Below are 18,626 nucleotides of genomic sequence, written 5' to 3'. Positions count from 1 at the left end.
CCAGAAATGAAAATTATTAATTTAACATTAACTTTATTTTACAATGTATTCAAATGTATATAGTAAAGATATATATAGCAATCTGCAAATCAAAACGATTTTTTTTATTTTGCAATCTGTTATTATTACAGTTATTTTTTCTTTTTAGGCAAAAATACCCTTTAAAATCCAATATGAGTTTTTTATTAGTTTGATTTTGTCAACTATCTTTGTCTGAGTTGCAAGGTGTCAGGTCAAGTGTTGGGAAGGTTACTTTGGAAATGTTATAGGTTACAGATTACAAATTGCCTTATTTAAAATGTAATATGTAGTGTCACTGTTTCAAGTGACTTTAAGTAATGTAACTGATTACCTTTGATTACTTTTTGATTACTTTTCTAAATTTCTATTGTTTTCAAATTTTGATTATTTTGAATCATCTAAAGCAGGCAGGGTTAATGATACTCAACACTGATTACTCTCAGATTTCAGAATCCTTCTTCACGTGAATTAAGATTGTAAAGTGCAACCACCTCAAAATAGGACTTTAGCAGCTCTTTTTACTTTGCAATATTTTTTAGGTTAAATACAGATTTAAAATCATAACATATAGTTTAATAGCTATGATACTGTTTGAAATCAAATCTTTGCATAGCTATGACAGGAAACATTGGCATCTAACAATGCCTTGGAAAAAAGGCAGTTAATCCAAAAATAAAATAAATAAATAAACAATCATTTACATAAACCAAAATAGGAAATAGTTATGGAATAAGCATGTGTCATATTCTGTGTCTTCAACTCCAGAAAAATTGGTGTCTCATATTTTAAATATGTAGGCTATATTTGTAAAAATATTCAAATGTAACTCCCTTTGTAATCATTAACAATATCATAATTAACTGTAATTTAATTACAGTTTACATTACATTAACAGATTACAGCTACATTTATTTTGCAATTAAATACGTAATTTAGTTACATGTAACTAGTTACTGGCTGCCCAACACTGGTCAGGTCTGTTGATAAAAGATAAAGGACTGAATTTTTCAAGTGTTGGAATGGAAATGACAGATGAGGGACAAAACAAGGACCACAAACTGTCTCAGACGAAACTCCCAAACTGACTCAAATGATTCGCGATCCCGCTCCAAACTCCCAAACTGACTCAAATGATTCTCTATCCCACTACGAACTCCCTTACTGATTCAAATGATTCGCGATCCCCAAACTGACTAAAATGATTCGGGAACCGCTTTGAACTCCCGAATTGACTCAAATGATTCGCGATCCCGCTCCAAACTCCCGAAGTAACTCAAATGATTCACGAACCCGCTCCGAACTTTCAAACTGATTCAAATGATCCACGAATCCACTCCGAACTTCCAAACTGATTCAAATGATTTGCGATCCCCAAACTGATTCAAATGATTTGCGAACCCGCTTTGAACTCACGAACTGACTCAAATGATTCGCGATACCGCTCCGAACTCTTAAACTGACTCAAATGATTCGCGATCCCCAAACTGACTGAAATGATTCGCGAACCCGCTCCGAACTCTCGAACTGATTCAAATGATTAGCGAACCCGCTTTGAACTCACGAACTGACTCAAATGATTCGCGATCCCGCTCCGAACTCCCGAACTGACTCAAATGATTCGCGAACCCGCTCCGAACTCTCGAACTGACTCAAATGATTCGCGAACCCGCTCCGAACTCCTGAACTGACTCAAATGATCCACGAACCCGCTCCAAACTCCCTAACGGACTCAAATGATTCGCGATCCCGCTCCGAACTCCCAAACTGGTTCAAATGATTAACACTCCATACTCCGAACTCCCAAAATAACTCAAATGATTTGCGAACCCGCATTGAACTCCCAAACTGACTCAAATGATTCACAAACTGAAGTTCCTATCCAAATCAAATGACACAGCCAGCTCTACTATAGGCTTAGTTCTCTAATTTCATAACATGTACTGATTTTAAGGTACGAAAAGTATGTTATTAACAAATAAAATATCAATATTTCCATTCTGAACTGCTTTCCACGTCAAAACATCCACGTACATAACCAGGTGAGCAGATCACCCACTATTTGATTGCTCTAGACTTTATCCAATCATCTTCATCATCCACCAATCAGAACACACAGAACTCTTTGGCCACAGCTGCTGTGCTTCTAAAGCTCTTGCAGCAGCTCAACACTGGTTTTCTCTGAGGTGGTCGGATCACATCAGATTGTGGTTAATCTTGCAGATCATGACTTATATCTACTCTTCCTCTCCCTGCAGTTTGGTAATATAAAGATGCCTCCATTGAACTCCCACCTCTTCTGTGGGTTTTATTGTTCCGGGTCTGAATTTGGGCTCCTGGGGTCTCAAAAAAGAAACATTTTCAATCTCCAAGGTGAACGTTATGACAACACACTCTTAGAAAAAAGGGTTCATGGGGTTACATTACGATATAACATTTCTGTAATCTAGCCTAGTCAACAGTTTTTTAACAGTAAGAATTTTTTTTTTTGCTCACCAAGCCTGCCTTTATTTGATCCAAAGTAGCAAAAGCAGTAATATTGTGAAATATTTATACTATTTAAAACAACTGTTTTCTGTCTGAATATATTTTAAATGTAATGTATTCCTGTGATCAAAGGTGAATTTTCAGCATCATTCCTCCAGTCTTCAGTGTCACATTAATTAGAAATCATTCTTAATATGCTGATTTGCTGATTATCAATATTTAAAATAGATGAGAACGTTTTTTTCAGCATTCTTTGATGAACCGAAGGATCCACAGATCAGCATTTATGAAATAAAAAGCTTTTGCAACATTACACTATATCATTCAAAAGCTTAGTCAGTAGTATTTTTTTTTTTTTTTTTTTTTTTGCAAAGGATTCATTAAATTGATCAAAAGACATAATTTTACAAGAGATTTCTATTTCAGATAAATGCTGTTCTTCTGAACTTTCTATTCATCAAAGAAACCTGAAAAAATTATACTCGGCTGTTTTCAACATTATCATAATATGAGTTTTTCTTTTTTCATCTTTTTCTTTTCCTTTTTAGCAGCAAATCAGTATATCAAAATTATTTCTGAAGGATTGTGTGACTGGAGTAATGATGCAAAAAATTCAGCTTTGAATTCTCAATAAATTACATTTTGAAATATATTCAAATAGAAAACAGCTATTTTAAATAGGCTAGTAAACATATTTCAAAATTTCACTGATCTGCAGTACTTTGGACCAAATAAGTGGAGGCTTGGTGAACAGAAGTGACTTCTTTAAAAACTTTAACAAGCTTACTGTTCAAAAACTTTTGACTGGTAGTGGATACATAGGCAACTTTAATTTTTCTCTAATTTCTAGCTTTTAATTGGCTTAGAAATCTGTAACTGCTGGACAATAACAAATAATAATGATTTGTTTATATACTACAAACACTTTTTATCACATAATAAGGCAGAATAGTTTATTTACTGTTAAAAATGCTATTGTACTGCATTGTTCATATACTTTATTTATCACCTGCTGGAGATTTTTTTGGAAAAAACAAAACAAAACCTAGAACAACTGTTTTCAGACAGCGATAGCTGGACGCTGTTGTCCATATTAGGAGATTAAAGCACCGGCCCACTTAAAGCACTGTGTGTATATATATATCAGTCAGGAAAGTAATGTTAAAATGTGAGCTAATATAGATTCAGGTGCACTCATCAAACAGGAAATAGGTCAAGTCAAGCACTTCACATTATGGGGTACACTGTTAAATGTACTTTGTTGAACTTTTTAGAATCATTTTGGTATAATTTAGCTTATTCCATTAATACAGAAAACACACATATTGCACATAGTTTGCATACTGCAGAAATATTATGAATAATAGTATGCTATTCCTAACAGCTTTAATCTACAGAATATGTATTTTTGATATTAAATAGCTAGAGGCCTTACATAACATCAGAAGATGTGTTTAAAAACGTGGCTATATGTGTGATGCAATTTTGTGTGATTCAGTTCGGAGCCCATTCATTTACTGCCAGAGATTTACTGCCAGCAGGTCTGTAATAAAACCTAAAACTAAGCTTGTTGGGCTTCATCTATATTTATCTCTGTCCATCTGTTAACATGATTCTGGAAGCTGGTGTTACAGATTGTAACTGAAGGCTGCACAAATCTCTATACTGGTATGGTCTGAGAGCTCACTGGTCATTTTGTTCCAAAACATGCATGCAGACTGTATCTGCAGCCCTTACTGTACATTCAAAGGTGAAAATAGTAAGGGTGGGTTTCCTGTGAACATAGTTGCCCTTTAATATTTTAAGAGCAATATCTTTAGCAAAGGTCACAAGCCACAGGAACAGAGTAAGTGGGTGGCTGTGTTTACAGCATGAGCAATATTTTCCCACTTACCTTTAAGTCTGACAAAAAAAACAAAAAAAAAGTTTTTACATAGAAAAATCGAATCTGAAAATATAAAACAATAACTGATCAGAGGATTGATAAAGCTTTCATCTGATATAGACGCGCGAGTATAAGTGTGTGTGTGTGTGTGTGTGTGTGTGTGTGTGTGTGTTATGTGATGCAGGCTAATCTCACCTAACCATACAAAATACAAATAAAAAAAGAGAGAACTTTATACTTTACGTATTTGCACATTAATTGCACAACAAAATAATTAAATTAAGTATTTATTATGTAATTACTATTAACAGATAGAATAAGTCATTTAAAAAATACACCATTAAACCTATCGGGAATCATCCATAAAAGAAAAACTCTATTTCCCATGATGCCCTCGGCTCTAATGGTCGCTGGGTGCGCGTTCTACCGGAAATACTCTTGTTGTGCCTGTGGATTTGATTTGTACAGGGCTGCCGTTTTACTGGCCTTACGGTAAGAAATTTCTAGCCTGCTATGCAAACCCTCCTTTCACCGCATGTCACAGATGGACATTAAACATATGATCTATTGACGTGTGCCTCGCTTTTAAGTTCAATTAGAACAGATATCGCTCATCTGAACACAAAGCTAATGATGCTAACTGCTTTAGCGTCTCCTTATTCTCTTTATTTTCTCTTGACGGTTTCTGCAACGAAGCAGTTAATTTAAAATGAACTCGTATAAAGAACTATGCAAATTAAAGGTATCTGAATGGGATTGGACTATTGGTTTATTTTGGGCCGTTACCGTGACATACAAAGCTAAAGTTTAGCATGCACAATAAATAGCTTACTATTTATCTAGATAAAAAAACCCTTTGTACAGAAATGTATTTGTTATAATAATTTATTAACTATAAAACAAACTCACTTAGAAAGTAATTTCTAAGGTGTTTAAAAGTCAGTTTTATCATTATATTAACAGCCAGTCTCTTTAAGTCTAAGCCTATATATATATTTGTGTGTGTGTCTAATAAATGACTTGCTTTCTTTACATCCTTCTGACAGCTGCAGAAACCAGAGACAATGAGTTATGGATTGGTTAAACTGCAATCCAGCTCTCACCATAAAAATGTGCTCAATGCCATGTGGAAGCTGAGGACCATGGGAAACCTGTGTGACATCACAGTGCAGGCGGATTTTCAAGGAGAGCTGGAGGAGTTTGATGCCCATAAGGTGGTCCTCGCCGCATCCAGCGGTTACTTCGAGTCCCATCTGTTAGCTAATGACCAAGTGAAAAAGATATTCTTGTCTGACAGCTTACCATATGCATTTGAGAAATTCTTAGAGTATGCGTATTTAGGAAAAATCGAGGTGGAGAGGAGTTACATCAGCAGCATACTGCAAATGGCTAAACTCCTGAAGTGCCAGGACTTAGTGGATGCTTGCGAGGCAGAAATTCCCAGCAGCGTTTTAGATGAAACTCTGCAGAAAGACGGCAAGGATTTAAATGCTCCAAATACTAAAGTCAAGACAAAACAAGCACCTGTGAAAAGAGCGATGAAGAGAAAAAAGTCTTTAAAAGTGCCTGAAAATGTGAAGGAGACAGGACCAGACAGGAGAAGCAGAAGGTTAGCGGGTCGCAGAGTGTCTGTGGACGCTTCTCTGAAAAAGCCAAAGAGGAAGAAACCAGAAACCCTTTATGAATCCGACACAGGAGAAGAGGAGCAAACACCACAAGGTCCTTGTGAAAAAGATGCTTGTGATGACACTGGGTCTGTGTCATCTCTTGATGTGCCTGAAGAAGACTCTCAAGAATCAGACTTCCAGCCTAATGAGGAAATGGACGAGGCCGATGAAGTCGAGAAGGAAATCAAGAGAGGAACCGCAAAGCACGTATGTGAGAAATGCAGCCGTTCCTTCTATTACGAGAAGAGCTACCTGAAGCACTTGAAGGTCAGCCACGGGGTCCAGATGGACACCACGTTTCGCTGTGACATCTGCCAGCAGACGTTCGCCAACCGCTGCAACCTGAAAATCCACCAGCGCCACGTGCACAACGACGAGAGGCTCTTTCCCTGCGATGTCTGCAACAAAACCTTCAAGCGCAAGAAGGATGTGACCCGGCACAGACGGCAGGTGCACGAGGGCGGCACGGACAGACACTACTGCCACATCTGTGGCAAATCTCTGAGCTCCAAAACTGCCCTGACACTGCATGAGAGGACACACTCGGGACACAAACCCTACAAATGTGATGAGTGCGGATCCAGATTCTCCCAGAGTTCAGCGCTCAAGACACATCAGAGGTAGTGGGCAACATCAGGGATGCACTAGTTAAGGTCATACAATTAATACGAACAAACCCCAAACCCTACACCCTAAATATTAGGGTACCAAATACATAAACTCTAGTTTAAATAGTAACAACTATAGTGAGTTTTGCACAAGTAATCACAAAATATATATCAACATAAAAAATAGTTGTTTTTATGTAAAGTTTAGTAACTGATCATAATATAATATTTGCAAAATATTATTTACATTTATAAATATATATCTATTACATTATATTATTAAAATGTAGAATAATTCAGGCTTTATATATATATATTATGTTTTTAAATATTTTATATTTATTTAAAATAATCCAGTTGTTTTTATATTTAATTCAATTGATTTATATCCATAAATTAATTGAATTTTATATTTACATTTATGAATAAGTATATAAGAAATAAATCACAATATTTTTATATCTAGTTGTTTTTATGATATGATAATATTAAGTTACATTATTGATGTTTATGAAGGAAAGCATCTGCTTGATATATTATTTAATTTTATGAATAAAAGTGTCTGCTAAATGCAGAATATATATATATATATATATATATATATATATATATATATAATTTCTTTTTTTTTTTTTTTTTACAACCAACCATTATATAATATTGGTCTGTTATATTATATTATTTACATTTATGCATAAAAGTGTCTGCTAAATGCATAAATGTAAATAATATAAGAGCTAAGAATAGCAATGCAGAAAATATTTTTATATACTAAAATTGGTTCATTCATATTTATTTGAAAGTTAAAAATGCTAAATATTGCAGATACCAAAATGGTCACAGATATGTTATGCATCCCAAGTGAACATCATTTTCTATTTACATATTCCATCTTGTATTTTTAATCCAGGATCCACACCGGAGAGAAACCTTTCGCCTGTGACCTCTGTGATGCCAGATTTACCCAGAACCACATGCTGTCTTACCACAAGAGATGCCACACAGGTGAGCCAACGGATTCCTGTTACATAAAGAGAAAGAATAAGATGCCAAAAGATGACGCCCTCCTCTTCTCTGTCTAGGTGAAAAGCCGTTCATGTGCGAGAACTGTGGGAAGAGCTTTGCATCCAAAGAATACCTGAAACATCACAACAGAATCCATTCAGGATCCAGGCCCTATAAATGTGAAACCTGCGGAAGAGCGTTTGCTCAGAGGAACTCCCTCCACCAGCATATGAAAATACACACAGGTATCCTTCACAAATCATCCAATATTGATATGCATCTCACTTAAAATGAGCACAAATAGTCTTTGCAGCCACATGTACTTAAGCATATTGGAAATATAAAACAATTGTAACAGCAATTTAATGAAAGACACCAATGTGCTATAAATAATTGCATTAGAAATTTGGCAATTATCAAGCACTGATGTACGGTATGCAGGTTTGTGTATATTATAGAACATGCACAATCATTAAAACCAGAACTTATCAGCTGACACTGCTGCCCTCTTCACAGGTGAAAGGCCGTATCATTGCAAGGACTGTGATAAGCAGTTCACTCAACTCAACGCCCTGCAGAGACATCAGAGAATCCACACGGGAGAGAAGCCGTACATGTGCAGCATGTGTGGAAGAACGTTTACAGACAAGTCCACCGTACGCCGACACACCCTGGTAAAGATCCTGTCACTCTACACAGCACACTTTTATTAGTGGGTTCATAGATGCTATAAAAAAATATTTACGCCCACAGGATTTAAGTTCATTGCATTACATTAAATAATAATGCATTGATCTATAAATGGTTCAAAAAGTGCAGAAAGGGCTGTAAATATTTTTATAGCCACCAGTATGCATATAACAAATCCCAACTCAACCTGTTACTGAATTTCCTACCATTGAAAAGTTTGGGTAAGATTTCTTTAAGAAATTAATGCTTTTATTCAGCGAGGGTTTACGGTTTTAAATAAATGCTGTTCTTTTGAACTTTCTATTTAAAACAAAAAAAAAGTTTCTAAAAAAAGTGTTTTTAACATTTAACAATAAATGTTTCTTGATCAGCAAATCAGCACATTAGAATGAGTTCTGTAGGATCATGTGACACTGAAGACTGGAGTAATGATGCTGAAAAATAAGCTTTGCATCACAGGAAAAAAATACTTTTTAAAATATATTCAAATAGAAATAATTATTTTTAATTATAATACAATGTTCAATTTTTTGAATCATTAAATCAGAGGTGAGCATCCTGGTAGTGCACCAGTTCCTCTTTATTGGTTATTTACAGTTCAAACTCACACAGTAAGTCTGGACTGACGACAAGCAAGTTAACCCAGTAGGGATTTAGCAGTTTGCTTAGGGACTTAGTATAACCAGACTCTCTCTATGCAGACCCATGACAAACAAACTCCATGGAAGAACTACCTGGTTGTTCTGGAGGGAAATGTTGAAGACAGAGTCAAGAAACCCAAAGGCTCTTCTCAGAAGAAGGAGAAGGTGTCTGTCACTGTTTCCGAAGCGCAGGCTCCTGAGAGCAATGCACAGAAGACCCAAGAAGTGGTGGCTGTTTCCGGAGAGCCCGTGACCATTTCCGGAGACTGGGCCGGACCTGGGACCATCGCACTGGTCAGCCACACGGCCCTGGGCGGCCTCACGGTCATCCAGACCGAAGTTCCCGCCGGCACGCAACTGCAGCCCTTAGTCACCACGGACGGCACCAGCGTGATCTCTCTGGATGCTTCTGCAGTCGGGATGCCTGTGACCGTTCCCTTTTCCATTCCCATTTCGGTCGCACATTCCATCAGCGTGTCCCCTTCGATATCCAGTTCTGTGCCCATCACCGTGGCCAGTCATGTTTCAGACACCATACTGGCTCCAGCAACCACTGCAGCGACATCAGAAGCTGAAGCAACAGAGAACGGTCTGGCTTCGGCTGAGTGCGTGTCAGTCCAGGCTGTTACGCTGGAAGAGACGGGCTGTGCAGACACCCAACAGGAAGTCAGCGAAAACATACAGTCTGCAGAGGCTTCAAACAACATGGAAATCTCAGGAGGAGAGTAGAGTCTACCTGCTTCAGTTGCAAATACTCGTTAATCATGTTGCAATCAAGCTTTGCTTTAAATTGTCAGCTGTAAATACTCTTTTGCTTTATAAAACCTTCTATAATGTATAACTAGTACAATTCTTGAATCACAATGTTCAGTTCTGCTCACAACTATTTCCCCTTTAATGACATCTTTTTTTTGTGATTCTTGTAAAAACTCCAATTTGCTTTTTTGTTGTCAGTAATGTTTTTTGCTGATATTTATTATGTTCAACTCTACATCAAAGTGAACTGCATATTAGTAAACACAATATTTCATTTTTAGTACCCTATTATGTGTATTATGATTTGCAGTCATGACAGAGCACCTTAAAATCACTCAATAAAGTGTCTACTGAATTCAGCTTCCTTTTGTTTTTTTACACTTGTGATTTAGATTTTGGATTGAAATATAGAGAATAAAAGTGATTTTGATTTTAATAATACAATGTAACATTTTTTATGATATAATTATACATAATTATTTTTTTAGATATATAATATTCTTTATCTTTTAAATATTATTTACATAAACTTGTTTACTTTTTCTTAACTAGCCATATTCTTTGAGTCTTCGTCTAGGTTGCAGTACAAACATTGCTCAGCAACAATGTAACACTTATGTAGCATTACAAAATTGAGATGCTTAGTGAACACCACTAGATAAATAAAACAGACTTTCACTTGCTTGAATTGAGTAGCCATTTTAGAATTGATTTTTATTTCTGTGCATTCTCACAGACATTCAGCAAAGACATCAGTTGTTCTGTGGGAAAGCACATCGTCTGGTACTGTACTGTCTTCATGGCTTCTTTAAAAACTCTAGAATATGATATAATACAGACATCACGACACGTAGAACACAGATGACATGCGCTGCTAGAGACCTCAGGAGTGAAGAGTGTACATGAGCTACGCATTCACAACACGACACACACATAGAGCATGTTAATACAAGGATTTTACAAACACCTCAATTTCAATGCTGATGGAGATGATAGGCAGTGTAAAAATATAATGTAAAATTATAAAATTTTTTACTAACGCAATATTATTAGATTAATAATATATACTTATATTATTAGACTCATAATATTATGACTAATTTTAAGAGTTCAGATAATAATTTTATTAAATAAAGAGTTACATTTCAAAGAGTGGATAAAAGGTATGACAAGACATTTTTGTAATTATTTAAATACCAATTCAAAATGATGGAGAGTGGGAAACTGAAATTTTCTCGGTCCTGCATGAATGTCTGATGTTATTAAATGCATTTTAAGGCCTGCATGCCAACTAGTGTGAGCAGACAAAACAAATAAAAACAATATCTACATAATAATAATAATAAATACATGGTCCTGCTGCAGTGACTGAATAATTACATCTGTACAGTTCATGCAGCTCTAGCACATCGCAATTCAGTGACCTTTGCAAAAGAACTCCAGGACTATCTCAAATCCCCACTGTATCCTTGAATTTCCCTCTCCTGGATCCGTTCACTCCGTGTTTCCAGAAATACCCTCGTAATGAACTGGAGTGCTAAATTTTTGATATGTGCTATATTATATAACTGGATATCAATGTAACAGTACAGGCTTAGAAGTATATTCTCTAGAAATGTTGCAGCAATACATTTTGACATACTGTTTTGGGAAACCCGGACTTGGCCATTGCACAAAACTGATGTGAAATGGAAGGGGGGGGGGGGGGGGGGTGCCATGCAGTGGGTGATCGCCCCACTGTCCAGATCATTTTAGGTCGCCCTCGTCCCCCTGAATGGTCTTCTTGATCCGCAGAAGCATGGTGGTGTGCCACTGGTCCAAGCGTGAGATGGAGTCGAACTCCTTCACCTGAATGAACACAGTGCCAGATTTCTGTAGCGTAAGTGCCACCAAAAAAAAACTGCAAAAATAAGAAACTGGTTGAGTAGATATGGTGTGTTCAAGTCCTCTCGGGAAATTAGTATTCATGAATACAGAGAAAGATGGCAATGTACCAATGTAACGCGCAAATATGATCTTTTCGAAATGACTTGAACACATCAACCGTCCCACTCCAGATTGAAGTATTAAGTACTTTAATATTGAAAATATTGTAATTAATTGTACTTTTTTAACAAAGATAACAAAGATTTTTTTAAAAGGAGCTGAAGGTAAAATTCATACTGCTTCTGTGAAAGCCTCTGCATTTTGCTCCTCATGGGCCTCTAGAAGTTTCTGTAAAAACAAAACCTCTTATAAAGTATACAACAATGAATATTTTTGTAGTATTGTACAATAAGAAAGCTATTTAGATCCGTAAACAGGAAAGTAGCATTCTTAGAATTCTACTTCTAGTCTAAACCAGCCCAATTACAAAATGTGTTTTATATGCTGGAAAGTCTATTATTACAAACCTTCAGAAGCTTGCATTCTCTTGAATCTGAGAAGGCCGGAAACATCTCTTCATACTTCTCAACAGCAAGCTACAAAAAAAAAAAAAAAGACATGCATATTATCTGCAGCAGTTCTCCGTATATCTGTGTGCACGATGAGCTGATGGAGAGCTGACCTTTGCGTTTAGCTCGTCCACGATGAAGTGGCACAAGGACGCTTTGAAGAAGTATTCTTTGGCGCTGTATTTCAGTAGGGGATTGTCCATGGTGTTGGTTCCAACCTGTTTACACACACGGACAAGAATTCCCGAGTGATTTAGGGAATGCCGGTGAGCGAGAAATGTGGAAAGAATCTGCAGGAGACTGACAGATGGCTTACCTGCTCATAAATCTCAATTGCTTTCGGGTACTGCTCTAACTGAGCGCTGTATGAAGCCACCTTCAGCAGACACTTGTTTGCAGAGCTGTAAATTAAGCAAACAGAACATATCAAAACTTAAAGAAACATTCAAAATGCTGTAATTAATCTTACAAACCTCTCCTCAGAAACTAAGTGTTTAAACAGGAAAGAACAAGACCTTGATAATTTGGCTTCTGCCAAGCAGACTTACCTGTTTGATTCCTCTCCTTTGTAATAGTCAGCAGCTTGTTCATAATGTGCAATCGCCTTTGGACAACCAAAAACAGAATTCATCTTAAATTATCACAGAATTTTATTCTGTAAAACACTTTGTGTTTACATTCACAAAAACATAACTATAGCTGATAAATATCAGAAGAAATATTCATGAAATATTATACAAATTGCAAAACCAAATGTATTATTTATTCATAATAGTAATTTATCATTAACATATTATTATTGATTATTAATTAATATTAATAAAAAAATGGATAATAATAATAATTTGTAATAATTGGCTTCAGGCGTCTCAAGTTCAAGTCCCCAGACCTTTCCTCTCTCCCACTTGGCTTCCTGTCTAAATATTGTCCTGTAGTAATAAAAGCAAAAATGCCAAATATTTATCTTATAATAATAATACTTCTTTTTCTTATTTTTAAATTAATTAATACTTTTTATTGCAATTACTATTGAAGGAAAAATCTAGGTATTGACTTAAATGTTTATGAACTTTCTGGAAAAAGAAACCCATTTAAAGCGTGACCTTAATAAATAAATAATGCATTATAAGAATTAATTATCAATAATAATAATAATTTATTATTCTTATTATTAAAATTTTATTGTAATTTTTTTTTTATTCTCTCTGAAAATATATTATTTTCTCTGTTTTTTCTTCTAGACTGCTAATGAACTCACTGGGTAAAGAACCCCATTAAGAGCGTAACCTCTATTTATAAATATGGATTAATATTTATTATTATAATAAATAATATTCATTTATTATCAATAACTTATCATTATTGCTAATAACATTTTTGTTATCATTAAATAATATGACATATTTTCTCGACTGGGCTTTTGCCGAGAAAAGAACAACGTTTAATGCATGAACTTAAAAATTAAACGTAATCAGTTTAAGTTTGTGCACGTAAATTAATTAGACTAATTTACACTTCAAGCCTTTGTATTGGCAAGACAGCACATTGCCTATAATGTATTTTGAGATGAGGAAAACTTCAGTCAACATTTGTAAATTCAGCTTATGGACATATGTTAAATCAGAAGCACCAATCCAGTTGTTTTTGTGTTTTACACGCATACTACTTCCAATTCAATGTCCTACAAAATATAGCGTTCTTACAGCACTCTCCATTCTCAGGATATGAAGCATTAAATAAAGATTTTTGTACCTTCTCAATGTCCACCAGCTCTGATTCGTACACCTCAGCGATTGTGATATGATGCTTGGCTGCGATGGTGAATCTTCCCTGAATACCGAAAGAAGAAGACTTGATGAAACTGACCGTCAGTTGAATATCTCATTCACTATCTATCAAGCTTTTCCATCTGAACATCTACATGCTTTCTTAATTCCATATGTGCTTTGATACAGGTTCTGGGCCTCATTTATGATTTTTCTTCCAGAAAGGGGAAGGAATGCCTTACTGTCTGTTATAAAGTGTGCTGTTAAACTGCTCTTTGGGAGTTTCTGTAATAGTTGGTGGATTTCTAAATGGTTAAAAACACAAACTGCTGTTTAAAAATCTCCTTGATGATAAAACAGTACAGCAGTAGAACAGCCCGGATGAACATTATATGAACTATGATTTTGACCGCTACAAAAACGTCTTACCATGTCTGTGTAAATATCAATGGCTGCGTTTAAGCACTTGATAGCCTCTAATCGCAAGCATCAAAGAGAAGGAGAAGGAAGAGTTAGACAGTCAGACTTCTGATCAATGATAAACAAATAAAACTATTTATTTAAAGTCGCTTTATGTCTGTTCAGTGTTTTATTCCTCAACCTGCTTTTAGATTAAACAAATTAGTCACATGCAATTCATTTGATTACCTTTTTAATAAACTGACAGTACATATGTGTGAATGTATAAACATGCACTTTATCTCTTTATTGCATTCGCAGCTGAATTATTGTGTCTAAAGAACAGTTCAAATTATTTACATTTCTAAGAAACTGTATGGACAAATGCACACTTTCTTTGATTTTTGCAACATTTTTGAATGGACTGTGTCATCATTTCTACCTTCACAAACTGATATCATCAACAACTGTAGAATCATACAGTCTAAAGGACAATATTCTTTATCTGAGCTTCACTGTTCTGAGGTTCTTAAAACTTCCAGAACTGGTATTGTTATTATAAACTAAAATAAACCTGAAATAAAAGAAATATGGCGGTGGGGGTGAAAATTTGAAAGGATTTATATAATATTGTTGTTATAATGATGTTATGTGAAATAAAAGATGTTTAAAGTATTAAAATAATTATAAATAATATTAAAAAAAAAAAAAAACATTAAAGCTATACAGAGATATTATTTAAAAATATAAAAAAAAACAATAAAAACAAACAAAATAGTAAAAAAAAAACTAAAATGTTTATAAAGATTCATAAAAAATATGAATAATTACTACTATAATATAGAAATAATATTCAGTTCACACAGAAACAATAGTTTTAGAAAAAGGAGATTCATTTAATGAATCCACTCGGCAATAAAGTGATAGGATGAACTTGTTTAAAAGTATATGACGGATCAACAAGTCATATATAAATCTAAATATTGTAGAAATGTAATTTTCTGTAAAGTTGCTTTGTAATGATTTGTATCTTAAAAAGCGCTATACAAATAAACTTGAATTGAATATATTATAAATTTGTCTTGAGATGCATCAACGTCTGTTTATTCTGAATAAATCAACTGAATGTCATGAAGCTAGGGGTCAGTGGCCTCACCCTGTGGATCTGCCTTCTTGAAGGCGTTGCCTGCATCGATGTAGCTGGTGGCCGAATCATGTTTATTCTGAAGCTGCATGTGAAGTCTGGCTGCCTGACAGAAAGCATTTCCTGCAGCTGGATACAAACACACGAACCTCGTCAGGAGAATATACATGTACAATAAACATCATAATATATCCTGCTAATTACAAACAAAGCTGTACAATTATTCAAGATAACATTAGGGCAACTTCAATAATGAGAATATATTCATTTAGAAATATTTATATTTTAGCAATTCAACATATATTAAAATGGATGAAACAATGTATTATATAATACAACAAAGATGAAGTATGCCATGTCTGCACCACTAAAAAGCACATACCACTCCAGTTTTTGGCCATTTTGAACATGTTGGCTGCTCTGGCGTACATCTCACATGCCTCTTCCACTTTTTGATTTCCTCTGAAAAATGTGGGAAGAAGCAGTTATATCCTTTTCCTACTTTAATATCTTAATGAAAACTATCAGGTTTTCTTAATAAATCTACAAGCCAGAAGGTAAACACTTTCTAAATATCGGTTAGGATTTAAAAGTAACATTGTATTTTTATTTATAGATAGATAGATAGATAGATAGATAGATAGATAGATAGATAGATAGATAGATAGGAATCAGAATATTATAGCTGGTATAACAGAAAGGTCCTAGATAACTTGTGTCCTCGAGGCACTATTCAATTGGGTCAGTTTTTAAGTGCCTCATATCATATTAATTAAAACTATTTGAAATAAATCCATTTCACAACAAACTAGGTCAGAACTTGTTTACTAGAAATAACAGTGAATATGTCCTGAATATGTTTGTGGTGTCAATAAAGGTTCTCAGTTCAGTTTCAGTCAACACAAGGCTCTGCAAAAAATACAGATTTAAACTAAAGAATGGCTTTAATTTGCCATTTTTGTAAGGTCTAAAATGATAAATTATAACAATTATTATTTATTTTTTTAATTTTAATATACATTTAAAAAAATAAGTTAAAATTGTAATTTATTCTAACAAATGTAATATTTCATTTGTCATAAAATGTATCAGTACACTTATAAATATTTTATTGTACTACATTTAATATGAATAATTAAATAGTACCATATTTTATTTCACATTAACTTAACATTACTATTACATAATGTGTAAAAGATTAAAACTTCAAGTACATTTATAAGCATTACAGAAAAAAGCCAATATAAACCATAAATATGTATAAAGATGGTAGTACCGTTGTACGTGTTACCTTATAAAAAAAATATTAGACTGACATAAAAAAGAAAAAACATGTAAATACTGCAGCCACTGCGCCACTAATGCGCCAAACACAAAACACTGCACTTAGCAGCCCGATCATGAAATAACATCAGTTGTTATCATTATTTACGTCATGATCATGCAAAAATCGTTATATATATATATATATATTTAAAAAATCAGCTATGCATTGTAATGAACAAGCCCTTTTTTCTATCGATTGATGCGCAAAGCGGCCTGTCACAGTCCTGTTACTGGACCTTGTAACGTTACCATAAGATTCATATACATTTTTAGCTTTTATGCAAATAAAAACTGAGTATTAACCGGTAACATAAAACCAAAGGTTAGCAACATGATCATACTGACGATATGATATTTTAAACAGTCTAACGTTAGCGGGCTGATCGGAAACAGGGAAGGAAGCATGTATTTAATCTCACCCAAACATTCCTCCTAAAAACGAGCCGGAAGACTTCACTTTCTTATCGGCTTCAGCCATGAGCTGAATTGCCTCCTTTTCTTTCCCGGAACTGTCCATTATTTCTGTGGGTAAATGCACAGATAAACACCAAAACCTATCTTCGTTTATCTGCCCGGTTCTCTTGCGCTGTCACTATGGCAGCGGGGGATTACTGTCATTGCGTTTATTAAGCGTTGGCGTTCAGGACGCTCGAGCAAGGCATTATGGGATTTGGAGTTTTAAGACCAAGCTGAAATAATCGGCCGTTGAAAAGAATCAAACACAAATAAACTACAACTCCCATTTACACACATAATTGCGCGTTACGTAATATCGCACTAAGAAATTATCCCGCAATTTTATTAACTTAAACACTTTATCAAATAAAACATTGTATGCTTAATCTTGGTTCATTATTGGTTTGCACAGCTCAAGTAGGATACAATTTGCATGTATAGAGAACATGCTTTCACCACAATATTGATACATCAGCAACAAGATCCTGCACTGCCACGGCAGCTTATTAGGACGAATAAATGCACATTCCTAACTGAGCACTAGATGGTACTGAAGATCCCCAGACTACTTCATATCCCGAAGGAAACCTACTTAGAAAAAAAAAAACACCTGTAATATAACTATTTTACTGTATGTTTTGGACATGGCAAAGTGGTATTAATCATGGTAGTGATTTAAAAATCACTAGATGTTCTCTTAGTTTTCTTTTAGCATGAAATTAAAATGAACTAAAATTATTTCTGCCTTTGCTAATTGGGAATTTACTATTTTATCTAATATAGTAAGACATACTGTGACATGAAAAGATACTGAATAACAAGAATAACCAATATATAAACACAAATGTAAAAATCCAATTATCACACATTATCAGTGTGACATAACATCTTAACGGTGCATATCTGGAAGTTGTAACAGAAGAAACAGGCTGAAGTAGAACTGTATGGCAGAATACTCTTTCAAAACTCAAATCATCTTCAAAGCACAGTTAAAGCATCACACCTTTCCTCTGTTTATATAAAATCCATTTCAGGAAAGGGCGGTTTGATTCCTTTCCTCTGCACTCCTGTTTGTAGCAATGTGAAACACACAGAGCTAACTTGTATTGTCTGTATTCAAACCAACTTGACAGATAGATCTCTTGGCATCACAAGTGGCTTCAGAGTTTGAGCAGCTCATTATGATTTGATACAGCTTTTAGAGACAAAGGGAGTTTTCCTTGTGATTTTCATTAATGTTTAGAAGTATAATTGTGGAAGAACACCTAGGAAATGCTCACCTGCGGCCAGAGCGATATTAATGGAAAAACATTAATGAAAATAAAACTATATGTCACTTTACT

The 18,626-nt window shown here is 34.8% G+C and overlaps 2 protein-coding genes across 4 annotated transcripts; one reads left to right on the top strand and one right to left on the bottom strand.

The window, feature by feature from the left end:
- Positions 1 to 4,788: 4,788 nt before the first annotated feature.
- On the top strand, positions 4,789 to 10,112 carry LOC113120474 (GDNF-inducible zinc finger protein 1-like). Of its 2 annotated transcripts, none has more exons than XM_026290302.1 (6): positions 4,789 to 4,882; positions 5,437 to 6,677; positions 7,576 to 7,670; positions 7,748 to 7,915; positions 8,187 to 8,344; positions 9,062 to 10,112. In XM_026290302.1, exons 2-6 carry the CDS (start codon positions 5,455 to 5,457, stop codon positions 9,728 to 9,730), a joined length of 2,313 nt encoding a protein of 770 aa, XP_026146087.1. In that variant the 5' UTR covers positions 4,789 to 4,882; positions 5,437 to 5,454; the 3' UTR covers positions 9,731 to 10,112. The 2 variants fall into 2 exon arrangements, with proteins under 2 accessions (XP_026146087.1, XP_026146086.1); XM_026290301.1 differs by lacking the exon at positions 4,789 to 4,882 and adding an exon at positions 4,916 to 5,132.
- A 335-nt stretch (positions 10,113 to 10,447) lies between these two features.
- On the bottom strand, positions 10,448 to 17,451 carry LOC113120473 (beta-soluble NSF attachment protein-like). 2 transcript variants are annotated; one of them, XM_026290299.1, is made up of 11 exons: positions 17,247 to 17,451; positions 15,884 to 15,963; positions 15,514 to 15,630; positions 14,388 to 14,434; positions 13,945 to 14,022; positions 12,741 to 12,796; positions 12,509 to 12,593; positions 12,306 to 12,410; positions 12,151 to 12,219; positions 11,921 to 11,971; positions 10,448 to 11,605 (listed from the first exon to the last, which is right to left on the bottom strand). In XM_026290299.1, the coding sequence occupies exons 1-11, from the start codon at positions 17,342 to 17,344 to the stop codon at positions 11,504 to 11,506; spliced, it is 888 nt and encodes a 295-aa protein (XP_026146084.1). In that variant the 5' UTR covers positions 17,345 to 17,451; the 3' UTR covers positions 10,448 to 11,503. The 2 variants fall into 2 exon arrangements, with proteins under 2 accessions (XP_026146084.1, XP_026146085.1); XM_026290300.1 differs by lacking the exon at positions 14,388 to 14,434 and having other exon boundaries at positions 17,247 to 17,286.
- Positions 17,452 to 18,626: the final 1,175 nt, after the last annotated feature.

This window comes from Carassius auratus, chromosome 20 (assembly GCF_003368295.1).
Source record: "Carassius auratus strain Wakin chromosome 20, ASM336829v1, whole genome shotgun sequence".
Taxonomy (NCBI): domain Eukaryota; kingdom Metazoa; phylum Chordata; class Actinopteri; order Cypriniformes; family Cyprinidae; genus Carassius; species Carassius auratus.
Note: the sequence above shows the minus strand (reverse complement) of the source record. Positions and strands in the feature narration are given on the sequence as shown.

What these genes read in the sequence shown, in the direction of transcription:
- LOC113120474 (XM_026290301.1), top strand. Translation starts at nt 5,100, where the DNA reads ATGAACTCGTATAAAGAACTATGCAAATTAAAG. An exon ending in CCACAAGAGATGCCACACAG is followed by an intron (nt 7,671 to 7,747) that starts GTGAGCCAACGG and finishes TTCTCTGTCTAG; the next exon opens with GTGAAAAGCCGTTCATGTGC. An exon ending in GCATATGAAAATACACACAG is followed by an intron (nt 7,916 to 8,186) that starts GTATCCTTCACA and finishes CCCTCTTCACAG; the next exon opens with GTGAAAGGCCGTATCATTGC.
- LOC113120473 (XM_026290299.1), bottom strand. Translation starts at nt 17,344, where the DNA reads ATGGACAGTTCCGGGAAAGAAAAGGAGGCAATTCAGCTCATGGCTGAA. An exon ending in AAAGGAGAGGAATCAAACAG is followed by an intron (nt 12,594 to 12,740) that starts GTAAGTCTGCTT and finishes CTTAATTTACAG; the next exon opens with CTCTGCAAACAAGTGTCTGC. An exon ending in TGGACGAGCTAAACGCAAAG is followed by an intron (nt 12,220 to 12,305) that starts GTCAGCTCTCCA and finishes TTTTTTTTGTAG; the next exon opens with CTTGCTGTTGAGAAGTATGA.